This window comes from Semicossyphus pulcher, unplaced genomic scaffold (assembly GCF_022749685.1).
Source record: "Semicossyphus pulcher isolate SPU_LCO1_2020_fin unplaced genomic scaffold, fSemPul1.0.p SCAF_7, whole genome shotgun sequence".
In the NCBI taxonomy this organism is placed as follows: Eukaryota; Metazoa; Chordata; class Actinopteri; order Labriformes; family Labridae; genus Semicossyphus; species Semicossyphus pulcher.
Window position 1 is genome coordinate 18,196,580 of NW_027211748.1, and position 24,874 is coordinate 18,221,453.

The following is a 24,874-nucleotide window of genomic DNA, read 5'->3' on the forward strand; positions in this document are numbered from 1 at the left end:
GTGTGAAATTGTACACCCCGTATCTGTTCGAGAATGGGCTTGGCCTTGAATGCGAAGAGATCAAACCGATCAACGAGGAGTCAGTGGACGGCCAGACAAAGATCAAGGAGGCCTCCAACATCAAAGACAGGTGTTACAAAATGTTTCAGCCTCCTCCCTCACTGTGTGTTCAGACAGAATGTGGAGGGAATTTTAGAGAAGGCGCCAGTACATATAAAGTCAATGGAAAACCCAGTATGGCGCAAATTGATACAAAGATGTGTCAGTGCGAGTTAGAAACACATTAAGCGAAATACACGTGCCTGGGGCTTCATGAATCCATGTCATAAACATGTAGAGATGAGGGGAGAAACTGGAAGGAAATAACAGAAAGAGGCTGAACTGAACACAAACATGAACACACTCCAACTGAAAAGATCGCAGCATCTTTGCTAGCTAGCTAACGTAAGCTAATGCAAAGTGAAAACTCCCTTTGCTTTCAACCAAGCATGGTATAAACATGTTTAACTACATTCAGACTTGTTCTGAGAGAGCTAGTTTGCACATGATAAAAGAGGGACTTTGTAACGAAAAACTAGCTTAAGGTAATTTTGCTGTCTGTCATACGTTTCGATGCTAACTGCAAGTCTTTTTAGCACAGGAGGAAACTGCCAAGTTAAGCTAAAGTAATATAGGCCTACACTCCTTCCCAGCCAAATCTAGACTATATAAGACTACAGACTATACTATATAACTATATTCTAACATATCTTATGTGTGTTGAGTGTTAGCTCTCACTCGCAGATTGTGCTTATGACATTTTGAAGCAGTTTTCATCTCAATCGGACGAACGAAAATAATGACGAAAAATGTTCGTCAACAACCTTTTTTCCATGGCAAAGACAGACATTGACGAGGCAACAATAGATCGTTGATAATAAAAACTCTGATGACACGTATGTTTTGCTTGACGAGACGGGACTTAAATGTTAGTGGTGGGCTATCGGACATTCAAAATGCATATTTTACCCAACTATGTGTCTAATCTGTTAGTCAAAATACAAGCAATTTATACCTGTATCTGGGTAACCAGGTTGGAGATAATGGGTATCACGAAGGTGGTTGTGAACTTTCTGTGTTAACCCAGGCTTTCTGCTTCAGGCTCTGTGTGCGCTCACAAACGATCATTGGCTGTCTGCTTCAGTCAGACTGTTTAAATGAGAAGCGATGATGAAAAGTAACCTTTAGATGCTGTGTCTACATCGTTCATTTACTGTATTGATGACCTGCTGAAATTTAATATGTTAATTTTACTTGAGGCAAGCAGGTAAAAACAAGACTGGAGGGGGAGGGCTAAAAGTAATGACTGGAATGTTTTCGTCGATGACAGCCAGACTAAAACTATAAAGGGTAAAAATGTCTAAAATGCGACTTATACTAAAAAGCATTTTCGTCTGAAGACACTAAATCTAAAGTAGCTGCCAAAATTAACACTGTTTTGGAGAGCAGCAGCCCAGAAGCCAAAAGCTAATGTGATAAAGAGGTTCAGCAAATCTCTCTCTCTCTCTCAAGGGCAAAGAGTAAAAATAATAGGTATGATTTAGCATTTTTGCAACCTTCCTCTTTGCCGTAGCCAGACCAGAAATAATGTGCTCCTACCTGCACCAACTGTATCTCTAGTAAAGTAGTTGCATTAGCCGTTCTATATCTAAAACATGACAGAAAAAGTGATATACTCACATATATTTGCCGTTCCTTTGGGTATAGGGAGGTAGGAGCCCACACTCCAGGCTCTTCCGTGGTAGTGCCTCTTGCAGCGACTGCAGTCTGGCCCTGTGGTGTTGTGTTCACACTCACAGCCCAGCTTCCCCTTGTCAAACACACAGCTGTTGGCATGCAGGTTGCACTTGCACCTGAGACAGAAAGATAACAACAAAAGACAGACACATGAATAGGCATCATTCTGCACCCATGCAATCAATGCCCTCTGGAGGGGATACACAAAGTCTGCCCTTGCTGCGCTTATTTGTGCTTTTCAAATTTTTTGACGGGGGTAAATTGAAATCCTGGTGGGTTATCTGACTCGGATCGTGCCTGCACAAAGCTTCATTATGCTCTCCTTTTAAAAAACAAGGCCTCATTTGTTGCCGCCCCTGCGGAGAGAACAGCGATGCAAATAAGGTCACTTTTGCCACTCTGAGAGGGAAATGAAAGGCACTCTGTGAGATTAACTAATTGAGCACAAAACAGGGATCTGATAGGGGGATGATAGCATAAAGAGATGCAGCGTAGCCGGGGAATTTTCTTTTTTCTTTCTCTTCAAAAGATACCGTCTTATTTGGCAAGGGAGCCTTCAGGCAGGAAGCCCTACCGGTCTGCGGAGCTGGTTTATTAGACAGAACTGTGGCAGAGCTGACAGATGCTCCTGACAGGAGAGGAGAGGAGGCCCGACGGCTTTCAACACTCAACAAAATCCACCCCCGTTCTGACCACATGGAGCAGGCGCTTGTATATCCAAGCGAGTGGGGGAAAAAACAAGCTGGTTGCAGTTGGCGTCTCACTTGTGTGTTTCTAACAAGCTAAATGAGCAGAGAGTAAATTGCACTTCCTGACAGTATAACTTTTTAATATGAGCAAGAGTTCTATTTACTCCTAGTAAGGAGCTCTATCAGAGGCAGGACAGGATGTGTTTGTTGTCAGATCACAAACTACAGTTCCATAAATCATGTATTCCAAATATAATCCTCCATATTTGATTTTATTCCTAAGGGGGTAAAAGGTTACAACTAGTGACCTCAGCTTCTTGCGAGGTTGGGGGGGGTGATAGAAACAGACGTTGGAGGGGTTGGAGGGCATCGAGTGGATCTGACACACTACCCGTCCTCAGGGGTTTCGAGGGCTCATGGTTTCACATCATGCCTATGTTTGTTTTTACGATGTCCGTCCGAGGGAGAGTCCTCCCATCTGAGGCCGCAGACTCGGGTATCTGTTGTCCGCGATCAGCAGCGAACATGAGACAGAGAAATGACAGCAGCAGTCAGAAATACATCCATTCTAATTGACTTCCTGGCCTCACTGTGACATCTCACATTCATGATAGATAACTGCGGGAAACAAGGGAAACTGAAGCCTGATCCGTGTCGTTGACAAGCAGCAGTAACGTCCAAAGTGGATTTCTGGTAACATGCACCCATGAGGAACACCCATATATCAAAAAGCAACGGGCAAAATGGTAAACTTAAGGCTGTAAAAAGGTTGATTTTACAGTGGTTTTTGTTTATCATTTGTGCAGTTTATGCTTTAGGCACAAACATCTACTTGGATAAGTTTACAAAAATGATTATGGTTTGGGTTAAGATAAGTATTATGTTAACAACTGAATGAAATAGGTGAGGTGGCATTATAAGGTTATGCACATATCTTTGACTTTTGGTTTTCATTTAAATAAATGTCTGTTAAGTCTCTCGCCAAATGAGGTAACACAATGGTGATTGAGCCTATGGCCCACTGATGAAAGCCTTTGCATTCGCAGTATTATAGACTGGGCGGAACAAATTCCAAACGGCGCCCAGTTAGTGACGCGTTTTCCATCACCCAGCAGTGGTTGGTCTGCCAGAGAGGGTAGGCGGAGCAAAGCGGCTGCACTTCCGGTTTCTGTAAGCATTGTGAGGAAACGGTAATGTACTATGGCTCAACAAACAAAGAAAAGATCGATGACTATGGCTCTGAGTTACAACCGGAGCCAACCGTGGACGTCACACATGCGACACTGTCTGGATATCTGGGAAGTGTGCTCCCACAATTACCGTTAATCGTCATAGGTGCCGCCAAAGAGAATGAAACTGAGATCTTCAAGATTACCACTTTAATATGATATCAATCTGCCAATAGAAAATCCTTGTTTCTGTTAACAACAAATTATTAGTATTAAACATTTTTAAAGGCAATTTATTTATAAATAAATGTATTTATGAATCGGAGGGTTTAAAAAATGTTGGCCCAAAAGGCAAAATTAATTTAATTAATTTTGAAGAGGATCTGTGAGCAAGTCTTGTGACATATCTTTGAGGCGTTCACTTGAAAAAAAAAAAGTGTCAAAGAAGAAATAAGGAAATCAAAAAGTCGATCTATAAAAGTCCCACTGCAGCGAGAACATTTCATAATAGCATTGTGAATGTTTTCAATCATTCAAAGCATATAAGATGCACTAAAAGAACCATAAATATTCACTCACATAAACAACGACAATCATGCAAACCTTTGAATCCAAGCCAGAAAGAAATCCCCAGCTGCACTGATTTTCAGCGCTACATCAACATTAAAGCAGAAAACAGATTGTGAAGTCTCTCTAAAATCAGCATATTTCCTCAGGTGAAGTGTGTCTCACAATATTAGCAGCCATAATAGATGTGAATGAATAACAGCCCACATGCATAGCAACTAAATGCTAGTGCCTCTTACCACGCATTCCCCACAGTCCTTAACTTTTTAATCAATTAAAGTCCCTGCTCCACAAAATTAATGACTGGGTGTAGCTCTTCTGCCGTGCAGACAGCAGCAGCTCCCTGAAGAAAAGAGCGATGAGATTTGACCTTCCACTTAATTAAAAACCAGCAAAATTTGGATCATCGGGCCCAGCCGGCGCGGGGAGCGGGCTGATAGAGTACAGGATGTGGACTCAGGGGAGCTCCGGGATGTGATGCTTTTGCCACCGGCATTGTCATATTGAAATCAGAGAGTTTTATATCCCCGGTTCTGGTCACAAGAGGGAAGAGATCCCCTGTATGTCCGGCCTTTTGAACCAGCACCATTACGAAAACACCTTTCATAAAGTTTTAATGACCTTTTCTGCAGCCCAACAGCAATCGGTATTTATCCATTATCCAAACAAGTGACCCTCCCTCAGGAGGCACTGGGGATCATCACATGTCTTTGTCCTTCCTCTCAATTGCATTCCTTCAGCTGCAGGGGAAAATGCTCAGAAAGGATGAACCAGACGTTTGGTATGTATGGAGTGTGTCTCTGATAAAGCAGGATTCTAGAGGAATGCAACAATGAGGATGAGATATCTGTGTCTGAGATTCCTTCCTCTATCTCAACACAATGACGGTGAATTAAAGTTTTTGACATACACAGCACTGGATATCAGGCAGATACACTTCATTAGCACCCAGCAGTCAGTGGCTAAAAACTGTACCATATTTCTGGGGGTAGACAGCCAAGCACTTAAGTTTCCATAGCCAAGAATGCTGTTTGGGCCCAGGTTGGAATATCCTTGTAGTCCTAAAATAGACCTGCAGCCAGCACCATCCTGCGTTTGGGAGATGTTTGCCTTCAAGCTCTTCCTCTTTGAGCGAGGAGACTGCTGTTTGTGCAAAATCAATCTTTTCCGAAACCGAACCGACTAGTCTGCTGCCTAAGCTGAACAAAACTGCAACGGAACACAATGTCCGACTCTCAACACCAGTGGTCAACAAAATACCTCTCAGGCCAGAACTAAACTCCCTCTGCCAAAACAAAACTCTCGCAGCCATCCACTCAACACCTGCCGCCGAAAATAGATCTCCATTGGCCGGCAGAAAACTGCTGCGGCCTTAAACACACAACTGTGGACGATGCTTAACACCTGCGGCTGTCAATAACCACCCTCTGTCCACACTCTACACCCGCAGCCAAAACTAAACACCCACTGCAGTCAATAATCACCCGCGGACGGCGCTCACGGCGGGGGTCAAGAGCTGAATAGCTGCAGTGTGACTTTTCTCACCTGGATGCAGATAGAAAGCTAGTCAAAAAAAAGTCAACAGCAATATCTTTGTCCAGGAAAAGTTACCCAATTGTTAATACCAACTTAGTGTGACTTTAGTGTGACTATTTCTTTATTTGTCCAAAGTAGCCAGAAAGTTTTTTCTGCAAAATACCTTTAATTACCTTCTAAAAATCCTCCCAAGGCATCTCCTCCTTCTCCCTCATTAAACATTCCTGAATCTGCACAGGCCCCGCCCACTATGCAAATTTCCAACCGCCCCCTCCGTTGTGAAAACAAAACACGTCTCAGCCATCGTTTAGTGGCAACTTGTTGAAACTTAGCTAGCTTGAAATGTAGTAATTAGTAGTAGTAGCGTTAACGTGCAAAAATCCCGACGACAGTTACAGCTGGCTCGCGCCTCGCCCAAGTGGTTGCCATAGGTTACACATAATGATATGCATAGCGTCATCCCGTCCACTGACGGGATTGGCTCCTTAGGTTTGTGATGTCTCAAACCTGCCAATCTGAAAACGTGTTGTTCAGCCTGTCCTTGGTACACTGCAGTTTAATAGCAGACAGGCACAGCCATGGAGATGACTGCTGATGTTGTCCCTGATATGTCTTGAAACTCATGAAAAACACCACATGGAGATGTTTACAAGGTTAAACGCTTGATTTTCACTGGAGGGATCTTTAAAAATGACATTTTTTTACTGCTGCAAACAGCAAAAAATAACTTCCTTTTCCCTTTTGATCCAGTGTGTAGGTCAAAGTATAGGAAACATTATCTTGAAACCTTCAAATCAAATCAAAAATATCTTTCATTCTTGGTAAGTTACAAAATGGCCCTTTTTTCTCATATGAATAGACATTCGTTTAGGCAAAAGGTTCCTCTTAAGGCTTAAGTGTTTTCATGACCTCCATAGTTTCTACATTCTCTAATTTTATTCTCACATTAAAAAAAGAAGACATTACAATGTAGCTGCATCTGATTTATGCTGCACCTGGTGGATAATGTGACACAGATTCTGGTCTTTATCTGGACTAAACTGCGGCCTGTGAGTGTGCATGCTAAGCGTAACAAGCGACAAATCTGTGCAGCGAGGTAAGGTGAGGCAGGGTCTGCAGCAGTGCCCCGAGTCTCCTCCTCTGGCTGCTGCCTCACCTTGCTTTCTCCTGCCTGCTTGGCACAGTGTTGACAGGCTCACTATGTCTAACACAGCTTTTCTTCCTCGTGACAGCTTCTAGCATCTCTGATTCAAGACAAGAGAGCAGCACAGATCTCGTTAAGAAAGAACGTCAAAGTGGGAGAGCCTGGACTGACAGGTTTGGGAAACTTTCACTTTTTCACAATTTTTCGAGTTGAACCTTGCAGAGACTTGCAAGAAAAACCCAGCCACATTGCTCATAAAGTGTAAGTTTAGCTTAAGATAAATTACTGTGAAATAATTAACAGTACACTAAGATACTTTGAATTCTGTCGTGCCACAGTGGGAAAAAGCACAGGTGTATCAGAACCTTCATGATGGCTGGAATTTCTTAAGCTGTTTGGGTTTCAGGGTCCTGCTGATGTGCACGCCGGCTCACTGACCTTCTAAGTGCCTTTTCATCCACCTGTTCCTATGTGCATTTTTAGTTTTGCATTAAAAGACCAGTATGTAAGATTTACTCTCATCAGGCAGTAAACTTGCAGACTGAAAGCAATTGACAACGACATCATCACCCTCCCCAAAAAGGCAAAAGGCCCTTACTAGAGCAGTGTTTGATTATTGTAGAAACATGGTGTTGCAAACAAACGGTAATCTCTGGTGAAAAATAAAGCCTGTGCGGAACTGCAGTTCCTCGAGTGGCCACTCGAGGCTGGCTCCAGAAGCCAATAAAAAACATTACAGCAGATGGGAAAACTATACTGTGCTATAACTATACTGAAAACTATAACTGTACGGGGGGTGACACCCCTGTTTTAATTATATTAATCATTAAATACTGCTGGCTGTCTGCTAGACGTCACAGACACACAGTCACTGAACTTTACTTCGCCATGTTTGTGTTGTTGGCGGTAAAGGAGGTCTGTGCTCCAGCTTTTCAGTGAGTTAAACTCTAGTATTATTTTACTGATATATTTTTTGCACAAAGAAGCAGGTATACTGCGTTGGCTATACCTGCCTTGTTAGCTCCTTCAATGTTTGTCATACATTTATTTATTCCAGTACATAGGAGTCAGGATTGTTGTTGGCTCCCCCCGGAGAGACTGCAGCGGGCTGTCACCACCACAAAAAGAATCTCCTCTGTGGGAAAGTTAAACTAGTTCATTCAGAAGCTCATGGATTAGCCACAGACTGTTTAGCTTTGATAACTTAACGTCTGCCAACCCCTCGCTCCTCTCCAGCACAACCTTCTCATCCAAATATAGTCACTTCTGGCTCCAGAAAGCCATCATGGCGGCAGCCATATCCCAAACTCGAGGCTTCATTTACACAGTCGAGAAACCAATGGGTGACGACACGGTGGCTATACATCCAGTCATTGTACAGGCTATGGGTGCAACATGGCAGACTCTGTGGTAGAGGACTGGCTCCATCTGTAGATATAAAGGGCTCTTTTTTTATTAAATTAAACACAAACTGCTCCTTTAACATCAGAGTGATATCACAGAAAGGTTAACTTTGCTGAGATAGAAAAGTTGGTGTTTGGCTGAAAACAAGGCAATATTCAGGACGGACATGAAGCCTGCCCTCAAACGCAACTCATCACTGAAGATGCAAAATATGTTTCCCATAGTTTGTTTGCCTCTCTTTTAGTTACGCCATCTTCTTCTCCTGCTTCTCTTTACTGGCACGAGATGGGATAACAGTACTGCATGTATTTCTTTAGCAGCTGTGCTGTTCCTACTGTGACAAGTCTGCAACAGAAGGGCTTTTGGCAGATTGAGTTTGGTGACCGTTCATAGCACGTTTAACCTCAGCTGTGCCCCAATCAATACGAATAACTCCTGAACACCCGTGTGGGAGCGCAGGGTCTTTAACACAACTGTGCAGACTATTGGTGTTAAAGGAGGACATCAGCATGGGAAGGTGTTTGAGCTCAAACTGAGCAAAGTGTAGATGTAAAGTTGTTTCAGTGACTATATTTGTCTTTGTGTAAGCGATGTGATGTGATTGACCTACTTGACTCTTTGCACTGCTGGAAGTGTAAAGATCCTGAGGCTATGAAGATAAGGGAGATAAAAGCAACATCTACAAAATGTTTTCTTCTTCTTTTAAGACCGTTGCTTAAAACCTGAAAATTCCTGTGCCGTGTTCTGTCTTTTTCCACTCCACATTTAACCCTTGACTGCTGCTCTGACTGATAAGACCGAGCGAGCAAACCGGCCTCCCTCAGCGCTACATCTCACCTGTTCCCTCACACAAGTGGCTCATGGTCAGAGCCTGTAATGTGCCTCCATGCTGTATAAATACATACTGAGGTTACTGAAACTTTCCTCGACAAGACATTTAGAGGGCCTCACACATCGTGACCAGTGATCGCTCTGACAGGTACGCACAGATCAAGGCTGAGGAGGGAAACTTCGGTGGAAAGTTTTAGATGAATGTCAATGTTACCTGGGCAAACCTGAGTAACCTGACCAGCACCCGGCAGGGGGAAGAGATGGAGGTGGATGTTTTTTACATGAGAGGAGGAATGCTGTGATACATGTGAGCTGTTGATTTCTGTATATATATAAAGTTGTTAACATAGGGTAAGGAACAGGACCACGCCTCCCTTACTAACTCCATCACCTGTGCCTCGTTAGCTCTCACACCTGTGCCTCGCTAATGCAATTACCTGTGCGTACACATATAAGCCTGCCTAACCCCGTCTCTCCTGTTTGTCTCTGTTCTCAAAACCCTCCCCCCACACACACCCCATTCCTCTCCACTCTCCTATCTCAACACAGGAACCACTGGGGGATGCTGAATCAGAAAGCACTTCGAGACGTGCCCCTAACCTGAGTATCAACCCCTGGTTTCCTGACGGCTGCAGCAAACCCCATTTGACCCCCTCTCATTCCCTCCAACCTCAAACCTTTAGCATATTCCTAATCTGTCCTTCCCTGTAGGCAGGGACGTGGATTTTACGGATGGCAAATGTTCTGGTTTCGGTTTGTACTGCGCTTGTAGTCTGAGAAATATTGATGTCAATGACGTATCAGCAGGCTGTGGCAAATGCAGGAAAAACAGTCTGTGTGGAGAGCAAAGCAGGCACCGTAATCAGCGTCATCTGACAATTATTTAGCTTATTATTAATCTCTATTAACAGACATCTGCATGCTAACAGCTAACAATCTGTTCTAGATCTGAAATTCAACTTGAGATAAATTCCCTCGACGCTGTGTCGCGAAAGCCGGTCAGCGTTCAGATTTCCCGACTTCCTCAAATGCATCAGAAATGATCGATCTGACCTCCGTTCAACAAAAGAGTATTTTAAAAGTAGTTTTCTTCTCCTCTTGAGGACAGACCTGACAAAGCTTCATTTTTACTTTTTACTGCATCATGATGTTGAAATTTCGGCAAACTTAAGACCCGTTAATTAAAGTGAATCACAAGACAAACTGTTTCTTTTTCTGTAAACAATACAGCACGCGGAAAAGGGAGTCTTGACTGGAAGTCGTTTGGCGCTAACCGCTGGCTAAACCTGGCTTCAACGTTATCCCCAGAGGTTCTATCGTCATCAGAGTATCTGATAGGATCCAAGATTGGTATATTCCAAATAAGCTACTTTTACACCATACAATGGTGTAATCTTGTTAGTGAAATTACAATTAAACTACTTTCATTCCCACATATAAAGTATTTAGTGGCTATTTTCTCACTAGAATGTTATTGTGTGGTCAAGCCTCAAGTGTGAGTAGAGCTTTGAGAGAGAATTTAGACCTTTATTTTGGAAAATAACATGTGACAGACACAGACAATATAACCTTCAACTGACTAAATGAATTATGTGTGTTGGGGGCAGGGGCGTCGCACAAAATTCTAGACCCCTTACACAGCCTCCCCTCATCAACAGCTTTACATTGTTCTGTCTTTGTGGGCCCTTTTCACAAGCACACCCTGTCCCCCTTTTCCCTCTTATGACTCATGATCTGACTGTTTTTAAAACCCTCAAGTCCTTTTGTTTAACGGTGCTAACGGCTACTGTCATAAGAAACAAACATGTTCAAGGTTCAATCTGATTTACTGAACTGCCATTTAGCTTGCATAATGATAAGTAAGCATGAAGATAATACTATTAAAAGTCCCTAAAGATTACTGTAACTTGCAACCTAACTTGATGGGCATTTTCAGGTTCATGCCAGTGAATTAAAAAAAGGATTTACTGAGTTCCATTAACTATAAGACAAAGATCCCTTCAAAAATTTGAGCAGCAACAAAGCACATTTAGAATGAGCTCAACAGTGTTACTTTACATTGACTCCTTTTTACATGTCGTGTGGCGTTGAAGTTTTTCCCGAGCAGAGGAGGCAGACTCACAGTCACCTCATTACACCAGGCTGTGTCACCGTGAAATTGAAGAGTCCGATTAGGCTTGTTTTCGTCGCTCTGTGCTGTGGCCAATTTTGTCATTCTTTGGGGTGGTAATGTAATACATCTCAAGCAAATTGTTTGCGTCCCCCCGTCGAAATATAAAGCAGCCCCGCCAGGGCTCCCCAAATTGTTGGAGAAATATTAGGAACGGATCACAAGTTAATTCCCCCTGCTTCAATTTTGTGCCGAGGCGAAATGAAATTTGAATTTGCGAGGCTTGGGCCACTGCTACTGAAAGCCTGTGATTTGTTTCAATGACAGGGCCTATTATTGAAGTTGTGCATTGATGTAGGCGTACAGTATGGTAATGTCTACCCCCCCGCGGCCCACCTCGGCCCTCATGGTGGAGGGTCGTCTCATTCATGTGATGTAAGCTGCTGAGACAAGGAGGAAGCCATGAAGAAATCGGCATCGGGGAGACTTATTAATATGGAAATCAGATGGCGGCTGCATGCTCTGTGTGCTATACATATATATATGTGTGTGTGTGTCTGTGTGTATGTACATGCACAGAGGCATGCAAGTGGTGCTTACTGCATGCACTCACCTGCTGCAGTGTGAAGGGTGGAGGTACAAAAAAAAAAGATCTATTTTCAGAAAGTAGTAATACTATAATGGAATGAGAGAAAAAACACTCTGCCTCTGCAATATGAAGTGAGCACACACACATTAAGTAACACACACATGCACACACCATCTGAACTCATGAAGCCACAGCAGCCCTGTCCGCTCCACGACCACTAAAGCTTGATCATACAACAAGTGCAGCAAAAGGACGTGTTGACGATTTCACTATTCATGGCTGCCGGCCCACCAGAGGCAGCTTATGTTGATGTACTTTTCCCTCCATATATTATTTACAAAGAAAGCCGGGGCCTTAATGAGCTCTAATTAAACGCTGGAGACCGCCAGATGACTGGCAGGAAACATCGCAACATGTGACAGGCATCTGGTGGAAGATAAGTGAGCAGGCGTTTGGCAGAGCCGGTGAGAGGCGCGCGGCGGTAGCGGAGTAACGCTGAGGGTCGTGTGAACCTGCTCTTGAGCCTGACTTTCAAACTCTGTCAATCAAGCTGGCTACAGCTGTCATGGTTCACAGGGCACGGGCGCAGAGGAGTGGAAGCATGTGTGTGTGTGTGTGTAAACTGTATGTGAGAGACTGGATAAGAGCCAGAGAGTTTGTGTGTGCTGGTGTTATGTGTGCACATGAAGATATGTGTGCAGTAACGGTAACACTGCAATGTTGTTTCAAAGGGGCAACACGCACGTTTCAGACCCCTACCATGTTACTGTGTCCTCTTGGATCTTTGCTTTTATTAGCAGGCCTTACAACAAATTTTCATTTATGAACAACTTCTCCACTGCAACACCCCTACAAGACATTTTTGACCAGCCAGTGAAGAGTTTGTATTCCATTTTTTCCACATTTACTTATAATTTAAGAGTGCAAATATGTCGTCTGTTATCCTCTCAATAAAAATCACCCTCAACCCCTTTAGATTCACCTTGCACACCGTCCACGGTTGGCTCCGGTTGAGACAGTTGTAAATCTTGATTTTCCGGATTTTGACTGCCTTCATCTGAGCGTCGAATTTGTTTATTTTCTCTGGATTTTCACTTATTTGTGATGTTGTATCCATAGTCATTAGGGCTGGGTTAAAAAAAACGATTTTTCCGATTCAAATCGATTCTCATTTGAATGACCCAATATATATTAATAAATCCTGAGATCGATCTTTAAAAATATGTGTAAAAACATTCACGTTTCTGAGCGCCCCTGAATGTTTACTGCACCTAATAAAGAGACATCAGTGATCGCCGACGGACTCGACGGACGTGTGTGTGACCATTAATATGCAAGTTAGTTTTGCACGGATGTTTATGTTTCTCTCTGTTAGCGTCAGCTTTGGTCACGAGTGTATTTTAAGCATGTTGTATAGGATGCACTCCCCATAACTCGAGTCTCGTGTGGTTTTGTTCTTCGCGCTATGAGATCTTGTGGGCAAATCTCGCGCAAGTTGAACCTGAGTTTGTTTAATTAAAACCATGAGCCAGATGTTCAGACTACAAATCTGAAACTGGGAAAAAGTTCATAAGCTGTTTAATTCATAAAATAGTTAATATTGTGTTGACTGCTGTGTCTCATTGTAAACATTAAAACATTTAATAATGGACCAGGTTAGATGTGCATTGATATTGTAACTGAAATACGACTAAACAATCGATATCGAATCGGACGGGATCGGAAATCGACTCGATACCCAGGCCTAGTAGTCAACAATCTTTTCTTTGTTTGTTCAGCCATAGTAGATTACTGTTTACTCGCAACACTTACAGAGACCGGAAAAGCAGCCGCTTAGCTCCGCCTACCCTCTCTGGCAGACAAATCACTGCTGGAAAACGCGTCAGTCGCCACCTGACATCCAGTCTGTAATACTGCAAATGCAATAGCTTTCATTAGTTGGCCATAGGCTCATTCGGTGATAGATAGTGACTTAATAGACATTTATTTAAGTGAAAATCTTCCAGATTATTACTGGAATAAAGGTAAAGATCACCTAAAGCCTCTTATTGTACCCCAGTACTTCTCCATGTCTTTACTGTAAACAGTGTGAGCATGATTTAACTTAACTAAGTGTCTGACTCAAATAAACTACAGTGACACAGTCTCCACCAGACATGAAGAAAAAAAACAACAACCATCTGAGGCAACAGATGTCCCAAAATGTAGAGAAAGAAGTGAAATTACTCAACGATGAGAGTGAATCAAAAAACTTTTGCAATGAGAAAACACGGAGGGAGGAAAACATCGGCTTGATTAAAGGCCCGGCTACAAAGCTGTTTCCACAGTGTGTGACTCTGGATGCTCCATCGTCTTTGTAGCAGTTGTAACAGCATCTAAATATATCTCACCTTGTACAATATACTTTAGGTATGATAAAAGTGGCTTGACTGGACTGGACTGGGTGAAAGTGGTCACATGGTACAAACCAAAGTGATGGCACTGACAGAATAATGACCTCATAATCTTTCTCAGTCCGAGTGTTGTAGCTGCTTCTGAGGAATGATCCAGAATTTTCTTGGTTTTTAGCTGCATACTTTGCAATAATCACAAATTATGAAATGTCAGGATTATAGATCCATTTCCTCCTGATACGTTCAGTGAAAGGGCGGTTTGGTCAGGGTGGACAGATATTTAAAAGTCAGGAGTTAAATAAGGGAGTGGTACATCATGCAGTAGGTGATATAGTGTAATCCTTTTGCTGCTTCTGCCTGGGTTTCTATATTCATCCATTGGAGAGCACATACTGTAGATATCCTCGGGGTTTAGATCTTCCCTGCGTGGTTCAGCGGGGTGCGATGCCTGTCATGTGAATGCGCTGTGGAGGAGTTACAAATTTAGACTCTTTTTAAGTGCAAGATACAGTTGAAGAGTGTGATACGCTACTTTTATGAGCGCAGGATTCCCACCGGGAGAGGGAGATACAGAGTTTGTCTATAGCTGGAGGGGAACATCGGGGAGCAGATAATAACGCTAAAACGTTTTATCCCTTATCTCAAATTATTTTTCCCTTCAACCCAAATTGTCTTTGAATAACTCTCATGTACACCTCAGAGGGAAGGTTCGGGATAAAACAGGCTTTTTTATTGTCTTGAAATTTGCTTTTGTTTAACATTTGTCAGCATAGAGCGTCTTTGGGGAATAAAAGAGCTCTCTTTTTTTAATTTCTACAAGCCTGCAGTCATGTTAACATTAGATACTCTTACTTTTTAATGTGTTACAAAGCTGCGGGTTCAGTGGGAATTGAACTGCACAAGGCTTGCTAGGATTATAAAAAACAGCATATTGTCTTAAATGATTATTGAGTGTACTGGTTTGTGATTATGTCTTGTAATCCTCGCAAGCTAGTTGCATCAACTGTTCCAAAATACAAACTTCACCCAGTCACTTGGTGTTAGCTGGAGATTTATGCACCACTAAATCTAACCAGCTGGCACGACAAACTATCAATTATTAACTAATCTTATCACCCAATAACTGCCTGGTGTAACTGTTTTTATAGCTAACTGACAGGGCTGACATGAGCTTCCTGTATGACCTGTTTTATTCAGGGATGTAGTCAACATATCTGAACTGACAGTTAATGATGCTTTACATTTGAACAGAATACCTTAAATACAAAATGTTATGGCCATGGCAGTAATTGAAGACTACACAACAAATAACATCATTTTGGTTGGCGTAATTCCCACTAATTCTAAACTAAATGAATACCACTAACGCTGAAATACATAATTCCATATTGTGATTGGCGTTGAAGTGCTGATCTCAGTTTCGTTCCCTTTGGCGGCACCTATGGCGATAAACGGTAATTGCGGGAGCACACTTCCCAGATATCCAGACAGTGTTGCATGTGTGACGTCCACGGTTGGCTCCAGTTGTAACTCTGGATTTTCCTTGCTGACGGTCGCTTTCCTTTTTAGACTGTTTGCCTTCATCTGAGCGTCCAATTTGTTTCTTTTCTTTGGATTTTCACTTATTTTTGAAGTTGTATCTGTAGTCATTGATCTTTTCTTTGTTTGTTCAGCCATAGAGCAGAAAAGCAGCCGCTTAGCTCCGCCTACCCTCTCTGGCAGACCCACCACTGCTGGGTGATGGAAAACGCGTCACTAACTGGGCGCCGCTTGTGATATTTTCCGCGAAAGTCGCCACAGACACCCAGTCTGTAATACTGCAAATGCAAAGGCTTTCATCAGTGGGCTATAGGCTCAATCACCATTGTGTTACCTCATTCAACTGTTATTTTTGGTGTTTTGGACAGTGATACAGATATGTTCTAACAATTATTAGCATTGCTAAGTCTTTACTAGCTACTGCATTTAATACGCTTTAATGCAAAATTGGGTCGGCCTCAACTTTAAAACTAGCTAGCCAGTGATAACTTCAGAAGGACTTTATATCTAACCTAGAAATGGATTTAAGAACAGCTGGTGTGAACCATTTTGGAATTCCCATCTGAAGTCTCAATCAAAAAATTGTAAGGATATGTTATGACAGATTTGTACTATCCATCCATCTGTCACTGGCCGAGATGCAGGGTACCCAGCTAGAAATATTGTTCTAAGAACGTTCTGAGAGGGTCGTGGGGGAGGGGCTAGAGCCCATCCCAGCTGTCATAGGGCGAGAAGTGGGGTTACACCATGGACTGATCACCAGTCAATCACAGGGCTAGATTGGTACTACGCTTCATGAAAGTTGCTAACATAGATAGAGGGTAATGCCAAAAGTCATTATTCCACTTGAGCGGGAAAGGAGTGAATTTATATTGAACTGGTGCTCAAAATGGGAAATCAGACATCAGGCCTGCTGAGTTTGTATCGAGTCCATTATGTAAGGACTAAGGTTTACCCAAGTGGGAATTTAGCACGAGCAGGTGGAACAAATACTTAAATGACAATAAATTACCCTTGTTTAAAGAGTAAAACTGAATCTGGTTAACAGTATTTTCTATGCTATACAGCAAAAAAGACAAAGAGAAACAAATACAGAAGTAAGAAAAAGGGAAATAAGAGAAAAGGTTAGTGAAAAATAGAGAATGACATGTGGGATGAGAGAAATAGCACATTAGCACTTATGGATTAGCTGCCTGTGATTCCCAGGCCCCCGCTGCAGCCCTGTAATGTGCAGCCTGACCGCGCGGCCAGCCGGCAGCGGTCATGTCTTAATTAACGAGCAGACATCTGATCAATAAGTGAGGAACGATGGAGAGCGAGACGTGAAAGGTGGGACAGCCTGCACGGTTCAAGGTTTTTGTTTTCCGTTGATGTGGAATAACATTAGAAATCAATAGCACGGAGAGCCCCCGCCACACACTCTGACGCTCTACTCAGGAGAGGTGAAAAAATAAAGCCCTATTCTACCTTTCCCTTACAGCTTGTTCTACCCATCACCTTTCTTTCATACAAGAGCATTGTACAGGATGATTAGTTCCTCCTGTGGATGTGGTCCTCTCAGTTGATTCTAAGATGTTTATAAACTTGCACACTGTAACAATTGTTACATTATTAAAGAGAAAGCTGCTCCAGTTCTTTCTCACAGTCTTGTATTTATTCCTGAAGAAATGTCATTAACTTTTATTGGTGTGCATGCTTTTTAAACCTGCGTCGGGTACTTACATTTTGGATCCTTACGTTTCTCTTTTATTGAAAATCTTTAAAAACCACAAATAACCCAATGGCGATGGTGCTTTTTATCTGCTACCAGACATTTGTAGTCTTATGCAGATTTATTGCATTACATAAGGTAGTAATAACTCCAAGTATAGTTCTTCTTTTTTACTGAGGCCTCTGGTTTCCTGACATCACAAATATTACTTCCTTATAAGCTTTGCAGTGCAAGAATTATAATATAAAAAATCCTAATCCTCTCTGGTCTGAATCACAGACTGTATAAAAAAGATGGACGACATGTCAGCTCCCTAAAAGTGAAGCCAAAACCTCTCTATCGCCCCCTGCTGCCTGGATGCAGCATAGGTCATAAAGCCCGCCTCCTCCATGTTAACAGATGGGACATGAGTCAAACTATAAAATCAAAATACACGCCAAATAAATTTTTCTCAAACATGGTTTCTGTCATTATAGTTATTTCTTATCATGCTGATTTATGTCCAAGTGTTAATTTTTCTGACAAGTTTATTTTTAATTAGTTATTTGATGCTGTAAAAAGGATGATTGACAGCTCTGTTGACAAATTCGGCTCCTGTATTTGATCAGTTCCGGATAAGCAGAGTGGAGGAGTGCAGGATCTTTGCTGTTTTTTCGGTAAGTTAAGTGTGTGTTTTGGTTAGCGGAAGTGGCTATGGTGGCTCCACCCGCTGATCTCTATTGTGCAACTCTGGCTCCAAATTACGTCATCATCGCAAGATGGCAGCGCCGGTCACAGGGGGGCTTTACTTTGGCTTTAATTCTGTGTAATGAGAGCAGATGGAGACGTGTCAAAATTGCAACGCCAGACTAATGTAACCACGAAGTCCCCAACCAATAAGATCGCATAGAACATTTGTTTCTACCTTCTAATAAGACTCACAGGACCATTTCCTAAATTAGTGCACCCTTCTGATAGCAGGCAACACTTCATCGTGCCTTCACGTCCAGACTCGACAAACATGTCAAACACTGCGCTCTCAGTTTGGTAAGGTTAAGGCCGCAAAAGTACTTGGTTAGGTTTAGAAAAAGATTTTGCGTTGATTTAAAATAATAACACTTGTTTCATAAGTTGGTATGGAGTTCGGACTTAACCCATCATTATAAATGAATCTAATGCACTTGGTTAAAGTTAGGGACACGCTGTGGTTACCGTTAATACAGTTTTTTTTTACTATTTTCCCTAAAAGAAATGAATTATTTATCAACAATTATTTCATATCTTTTTATCTTTTCAAGGCACTTCCAATGAACCCTACCCAGTAAATTCATATATTAATGCCATGTCAAGCCAATCATATCCATTGTGGAAATATAATTTGCTGTTTCTAAAGCATGCCAGCATCCACTCATTCAGAGCTCTGACATTCATGAACATATCCGCAGGTTATGCCACTGCAAATATTTGGCTGTTTCTGAGTGAAAGTTTATCAGCGTTTGTGGAGCATTCTGGGAATTCTCGGACAGGATGGCCATTCTGTGATAAGGCTTTCACATTTGGTTGTTGCCAGAAGGCTGCTGAGGCTGCTGGGAACTCTAATCAGTCTCTCCCCACCTGCCTCCATCACCCTCTTTCAAGTGAGTTACTGATCCACCTCTGGACAGAAATCGTATGTTTATTTTCTTTTCTTTCTCACTGCAAACTTTTGGTGGAAAATTGAATTTGATGCCCAGGGGCAGGATGGAAAATTGGGCAAAATAGCTTATTTCCCCCCCATCCAACCTTTTGCTTCTCTTTCTAATGAATGGCAAAATAAGATATCTGTGGAAGATGCTATTCTGTGCAGGGGACCAGGCCGTGCAATTTAGAGCTCATCAATTCATGTTTACAGTACGAGTGTGAATATTGGAAGAGTGTGTCTGACTGCAGAACATGTATACGTCTCTGAAAGGGCTGAATTGGGAATATCACGGCGCCATCATGAAACTTGTTGTGGCATGTGATCAAAGCCATCAAAACATAATGAAGTGTTGTCAGATTTTTTTCCCCACTTCTGACAGCTCTTGTGCGGTGACTGAGTTGTTCACATTTTGCCACCAGCAGTCAAAATGATTAAAAAAATACTGGAGATCTTAAAAGCGTGTGTTATTTAAAGCAACAATTGTAGCTTGCTGGAAGAGGAAACCTCCTAGATTAAACCATAAATCTACTCATTCTTAAACAGGGCAGGGCTAAATTTGGAATCACAGTCTGGCAATGCTGCATGTCTCCACGTTTCACTGATGTGTCTCTGATGATTACCATTTAATCAGCTGCAAATGCTCTTAATTACAAGATTAGTCTCCTACCAATTAGCCAACGTGCTAATGGTTCTCATCTGCCATTGAAGTCGGCTGAATCCTAATTAGAGACTAACTGTTTCAAATCACACAGGGCCCATCTGATGGGTCATTACCAACCTAGTTATCCTCATATAAACCAACTGCAGCAAGCAACACAGGTCCCATTTGGAGAGCAGCTGTAGAGGCTTTACGACCATCATGTGGGCCATTTCCATGCGTCATGAAACCACAATGTTTCCATTCCCTGAAAATCGCAGAGGCATTGTGATGACTCACTGATGGAGATATTATACACTGCAGCATTGCAAGCTGTGTTAACGGCATATGCCCAGAAAGGCTTCTTGATTTTACTGGAAATGCTGGTTTTAATGTTGGAAAACTGTAGAACTTAACCTAAACTGGAGAGGGATCTAAATTTAAACAGTTATAGTTGAATTCTTATTTGAAACGAGCTCTTTAAAGCTGCACTACTCAATATTTTTTATAGCGTCATTGGATTAAATAAGTGCGTGCAATTTAATGGGGGTAGCTTGCAGTGAAGAACCCACTAAGTATTATTATCAAACTCTGCTGTTCAATTCAAGTCGATGTCTTTTTCCCCCTGTATTTTAGGATTGTTTTGGTTTTCCTGGGCCCCAAACACATGATTTCATTCTCCTCTTTTAAAGGGGGGGTATGATAATAATTTCAAGCTTCATATTTCACTCTGTGATACATGTGCAGCAGCTTAGCATAATTTACAGTTAAAAAAAACTCACACTGGTGCCTTGTGCAGGCCCTCATACAGGCTCTCCCTGGAGCGACTCAGTCAGCTCTGTCCCTTTAAGAAACCCCGCCCCTACAAGCCCACTTTCATCTGATCGGCCAGCTCACGGAAGCCTGCTGAGGCTGCACTTTGTGACGTCACAAAGCCTGGGGATTACTCCAACATACTTTTACCTACAGATTTGAAACTTCACCCACGTTTAGTCTGGACATCCAACATGGTAACATTATATATATGTCTTAAAATGTGAAACAGCATAATACCCGCTCTTTAAGCAATACAATCTGATGAACCCACTGTACACTGCCTGCTCAGTACCAAATTGCAGACAGACAAAGTTAGCAACTAGCTGGTGAACATATTGAGAAATTGGCAGCCATAAAGTTGGATTTAACATCTGGTGTTGATGCAGACCAAACCAAAGTGAAAAGGCAATGGAAATTGGGCTTTAATTGATTAGATGGCCAGGCACGCTAATGTTCCTATGTATCTTGTGCAATAAGGAACTGTTTGCTAACAATTTGCCAAAAAGCTTCCATAGCAGATAATATGTCAACGACGTTGTTTACAGCTCGTTCTGCTGCCCCAAAGTGGCCACAAATAATATGATGTAGCTTTAATGAGACTAAATACATTCAAAAACAAACTCTATCTCCTGCCCCGGTCTATACAAGTAAAGTTAACCACAAGAAAAGATCCACTTTCTCAAACACAATAAAGTTTCTTATAATATTTCATTCAGAAGGAAATTAAGGGCGTTTTAATAAAAAGGAATTATTCCACTATAAATCATCATATCATGAGCTATAAAACACCAAACTGACTTTGTCTCTAGTCTCACATAAATCTAATAACCGTGTCCTTGTCTTCAGGTAGACCAACAAGCCAGCCTGATTCTATAGCTAAAGGTAAAGTACCTGAAAGTTACCGTGCAAACAGAGATATGTGGCCTTAAAACATTCCTCTGAACTACACTGAATGATTCCTCAGAACAAAAACGCTCTACTCTGCTATCTATCCATCCATTAATCAGCTGACTTTTCTTTAGCACCACCATGAGGTTGGTGCTAAAAGATTACACATGAGGCGTTTAGGCTGGAGTCAAGAAGACCACCAGATCCGAGCACCCCAAAAACGAGAGTATGTTGCAATGAAATGTGAGTTTTTCACTCAGACCTTGTAGCTGGTGATATTTGCAGGTGTAATACACTGTGGAAAAGTTAATAATTAATGACATAGAGAAACACTGTCGAACCACACAAAGTTCTGTAATGATGTAACGATGTCCATATTCATCAAAAGTCATAGCAATCAAAAGAGCCAATAATCGTGATGATATATTATGGCGTAATGAGACGTGGAAAAGGAATCTTGATGTGTGTCCATCATAAAAAATGCAGAGAGACACGCATTAAAACTCGCCACGGCTCACAGGAGGCAAACTCAGCCCCCTGTCCTTGTCAAGTTAGGGTTATAATAAGTAATTTAGGAGAGTAGAGTTCAGTATCTGCGCCTGCTGCCAGTTTTTTTTCCTGATTTATTTTAGAAGCTGAATTTTTGGGCTGGGCTGAACTTATTCCAGGCCAGGAAACCCTGAGAAGAGGAATTATGCAAGACTCTAAAGGAAGGTTGGCGTTGAAGCTTCTTTTCTTTGCACTTGAAAAAAATCTACCATTTGAAATCACTAATGTCGTTATCCAAATGGATTCAAAGACTCCCATTCATGTTTGGACAGCGGCAGTTAGCTTTGTTGGTCTCTTGACGTGCTTAAATCTTAAACAGGAAGGACCTTGGAAAACAGATACAGTAGGTTGGATGAGTGTGCTAAAGCTGGTTCATCAGAACAACAACCTTTACCAATACATTAAAGCTGTATGGGTTTTCATTCCAACTGATCCCCTTAGCAGGTGAAATCACTTGCGAGTTCTTCCCCTCTACTTGATGAAGTCTACTAGGTGTTTGGCGTCTTTGATTGGGATGAAAACTATCAAAATGTTGGCACTCATTAGCACATAGTTCGCCAACCCCAAATATGACGTATGGCGTTGATGTTCTGTCGTAATTGGGGAGAAAAGTATTGATCGAGTTCATCATGATGGAACTTCTGCTGTTCGGAAGAGCAATTCTGTGGGGTTTAAGGACTTTCTTAATATCTTTTTCTTGCCTTTATTGGATAGGATAGCTGAGGATAGACAGGGAATATGGGGAGTAGAGAGTGGGGGATGACATGCACCAAATGATCGGGAGACTGGGAGTCCAGCCTACAATCAGTGCGACAGGGACTGTGGCCTCTGTGCATGGGCGCCTGCTCTACCATGTTTGACACTTTTGTTTGCCACTGATTAATTGCAGAGAGGAGTAAAAATGCACCAACAAAAGCAGTAACAGAGGACCGCCAACAAGTAAACATAGATAGGCGATTTAAAAGAAATACATCTTGCAATCGAAAAAGATGCTCTTTAAGACAGCCTAAGTTGTTAAAGTACCCAAATAACAGGCCTTGATTTAATCCAAAGGAAAAGTAAGAAATCTAAAAGTGTCTTACCTGCCCTGCACCTTGATGTCAGAGATGGCGTAGAAGTATCTGGACAGGTTATTCTCGTCCACCATGGTGGCTCCAGTGGCTGGCTTCAGCAGCCTAATCCTCAAATCGGTGATGGTGAAGAAGTCGCGCAGGTTCTTGGTGGTATCCAGCTGGCCGTACAGCGAGGCCATGTTGTGTAGCCGAGGCCCGGCAAACAGGGCAAAGCGGTCCTTTATCTCAAAACGTACCGTCTTGTCGTTCTTCCAAACGTAGCCTCGGGAGTAGTCCTCGGTGCAGATGATATCCAGCAGGGTGCGCTGGGTGAGGTCATTCACCGTCTTGGGTTCCATGGTGAAGGCGTCCAGGCAGTCGGTGGCGTAGAACTGGTACGGGGTCCAGGTCCGTCCGTAGTCGAGAGACTTTTCCAGGACCATCTGCTCGGGTCGGCCTGACTCGAAGGTCAGAACGATGTCATCCGTCAGCCCGATGGTTTTGTTCCACGACAGTGTGATGTTCACCTGGAGTGGCTTTGGGTACTTCTTCCAGGAGGTGGACTGCCAAAAAGTTGTGGGGTTGCGACCCTCAAAGTCAAACATCAACTCTGGAGGATGAGCCAGCTCCTCAGTGGTGGCGTCACATTCATTGTTGCACATATAAGGATTCTCCTGCAAAAAGAAACAGATGGATGCAGATGTGTTAGTGCACAGTGCAATCAGAGTATAAAGAAGTTTACGGTGCAACTCTTAGATATTGTTAAGTAACAATTAGTCAGGACTTTTTGGAGACTTGCTACAGAACACATTAACTTCAAAGTCCAATGCCTGAGATAAAACAACTACTGCGTTTAAATCTTGGGTTGAATTTTGGGACACAAGCCCTTATAAAGAAAGAAATGTGCACTTCTTTTGGATTGTAACGGGGATGATCTCTCCCTGCTAGCTGGGGAGTATGTAACTCTACAGCAGACTTCATGAAAGTTTGATCAGAATTGATCTGAATGGTGGTGAAAATAGAAGAAATCAAAGCCGAGGCTGAATATAACTGAAATTTTCCACACGTCAGTTTAACTTTTTTTTTTGCGGGAAGAGTTTTTATTACAAAACTGAGAGATGGTGAAAAAAAGCAGTTAAAAACTGAAATCAAAAAGAGAAGCTTACAGTTTTGACAATTGCTAACAAGTGTTACCTTTTTTTAAACTCTTGACACATTAATACACCTACATAACAAATGGACTTAATTGACTGCACTCATATAGTTTTCTAGTCTTGCAACCACTCAAAACGCTTTTACACTACATGTCACATTCACCCTTTCACACTGAGTGCAGAGGCTGCTATGTAAAGTGCCCAACTGTCAATCAGTACGAATCATGTTCGCACACCGTTGTTCTATGCCACCGGGAGCAATTTGTGTTCAGTGTCTTGCCCAAGGACACTTTGACATGTAGACTAGGGGAGTTTGGGATCGAACCACCCACCTTCCAATTGAGAGATGACCGACTCTACCACTGAGTCCCAGCCGCCCCAACATTAGCCAGGCAGTTAATTTTCTGCTCAAACCACATTTGTTCAATAAATACATTAAAGTAAGTCAGAACATTACAAACCACACATAAAATCAAACCAGTTGCAAAGCACAACACAAGCACGTTTTCTAGACCAGAGGATCAGAGCAGATCAACTTTCACAACAATTCAGTACAATTTACTGTAAACCACTCTTTTTAACAGAATGTTGTATGGGTACAAATTGGCAACAAACTTTGCAAAAGTGAAAAGAGTAATCTTTACTTAATCGCAAAGTAAA

General features: G+C 42.2%; 1 protein-coding gene across 2 annotated transcripts in view; it reads right to left on the reverse strand.

Annotated features, from left to right (window-relative positions):
* Window positions 1-24,874, reverse strand: part of LOC138611876 (netrin-G1-like) — a 66,264-nt gene that overhangs the window by 13,765 nt on the left and 27,625 nt on the right. For both annotated transcript variants that reach the window (XM_069685130.1, XM_069685129.1), the window contains exons 2-3: window positions 23,091-23,734; window positions 1,720-1,892 (exon numbers count right to left, since the gene is read on the reverse strand). In XM_069685130.1, coding sequence (XP_069541231.1) covers window positions 1,720-1,892; window positions 23,091-23,734 — 817 coding nt within the window. The remainder of the gene's footprint in view (window positions 1-1,719; window positions 1,893-23,090; window positions 23,735-24,874) is intronic.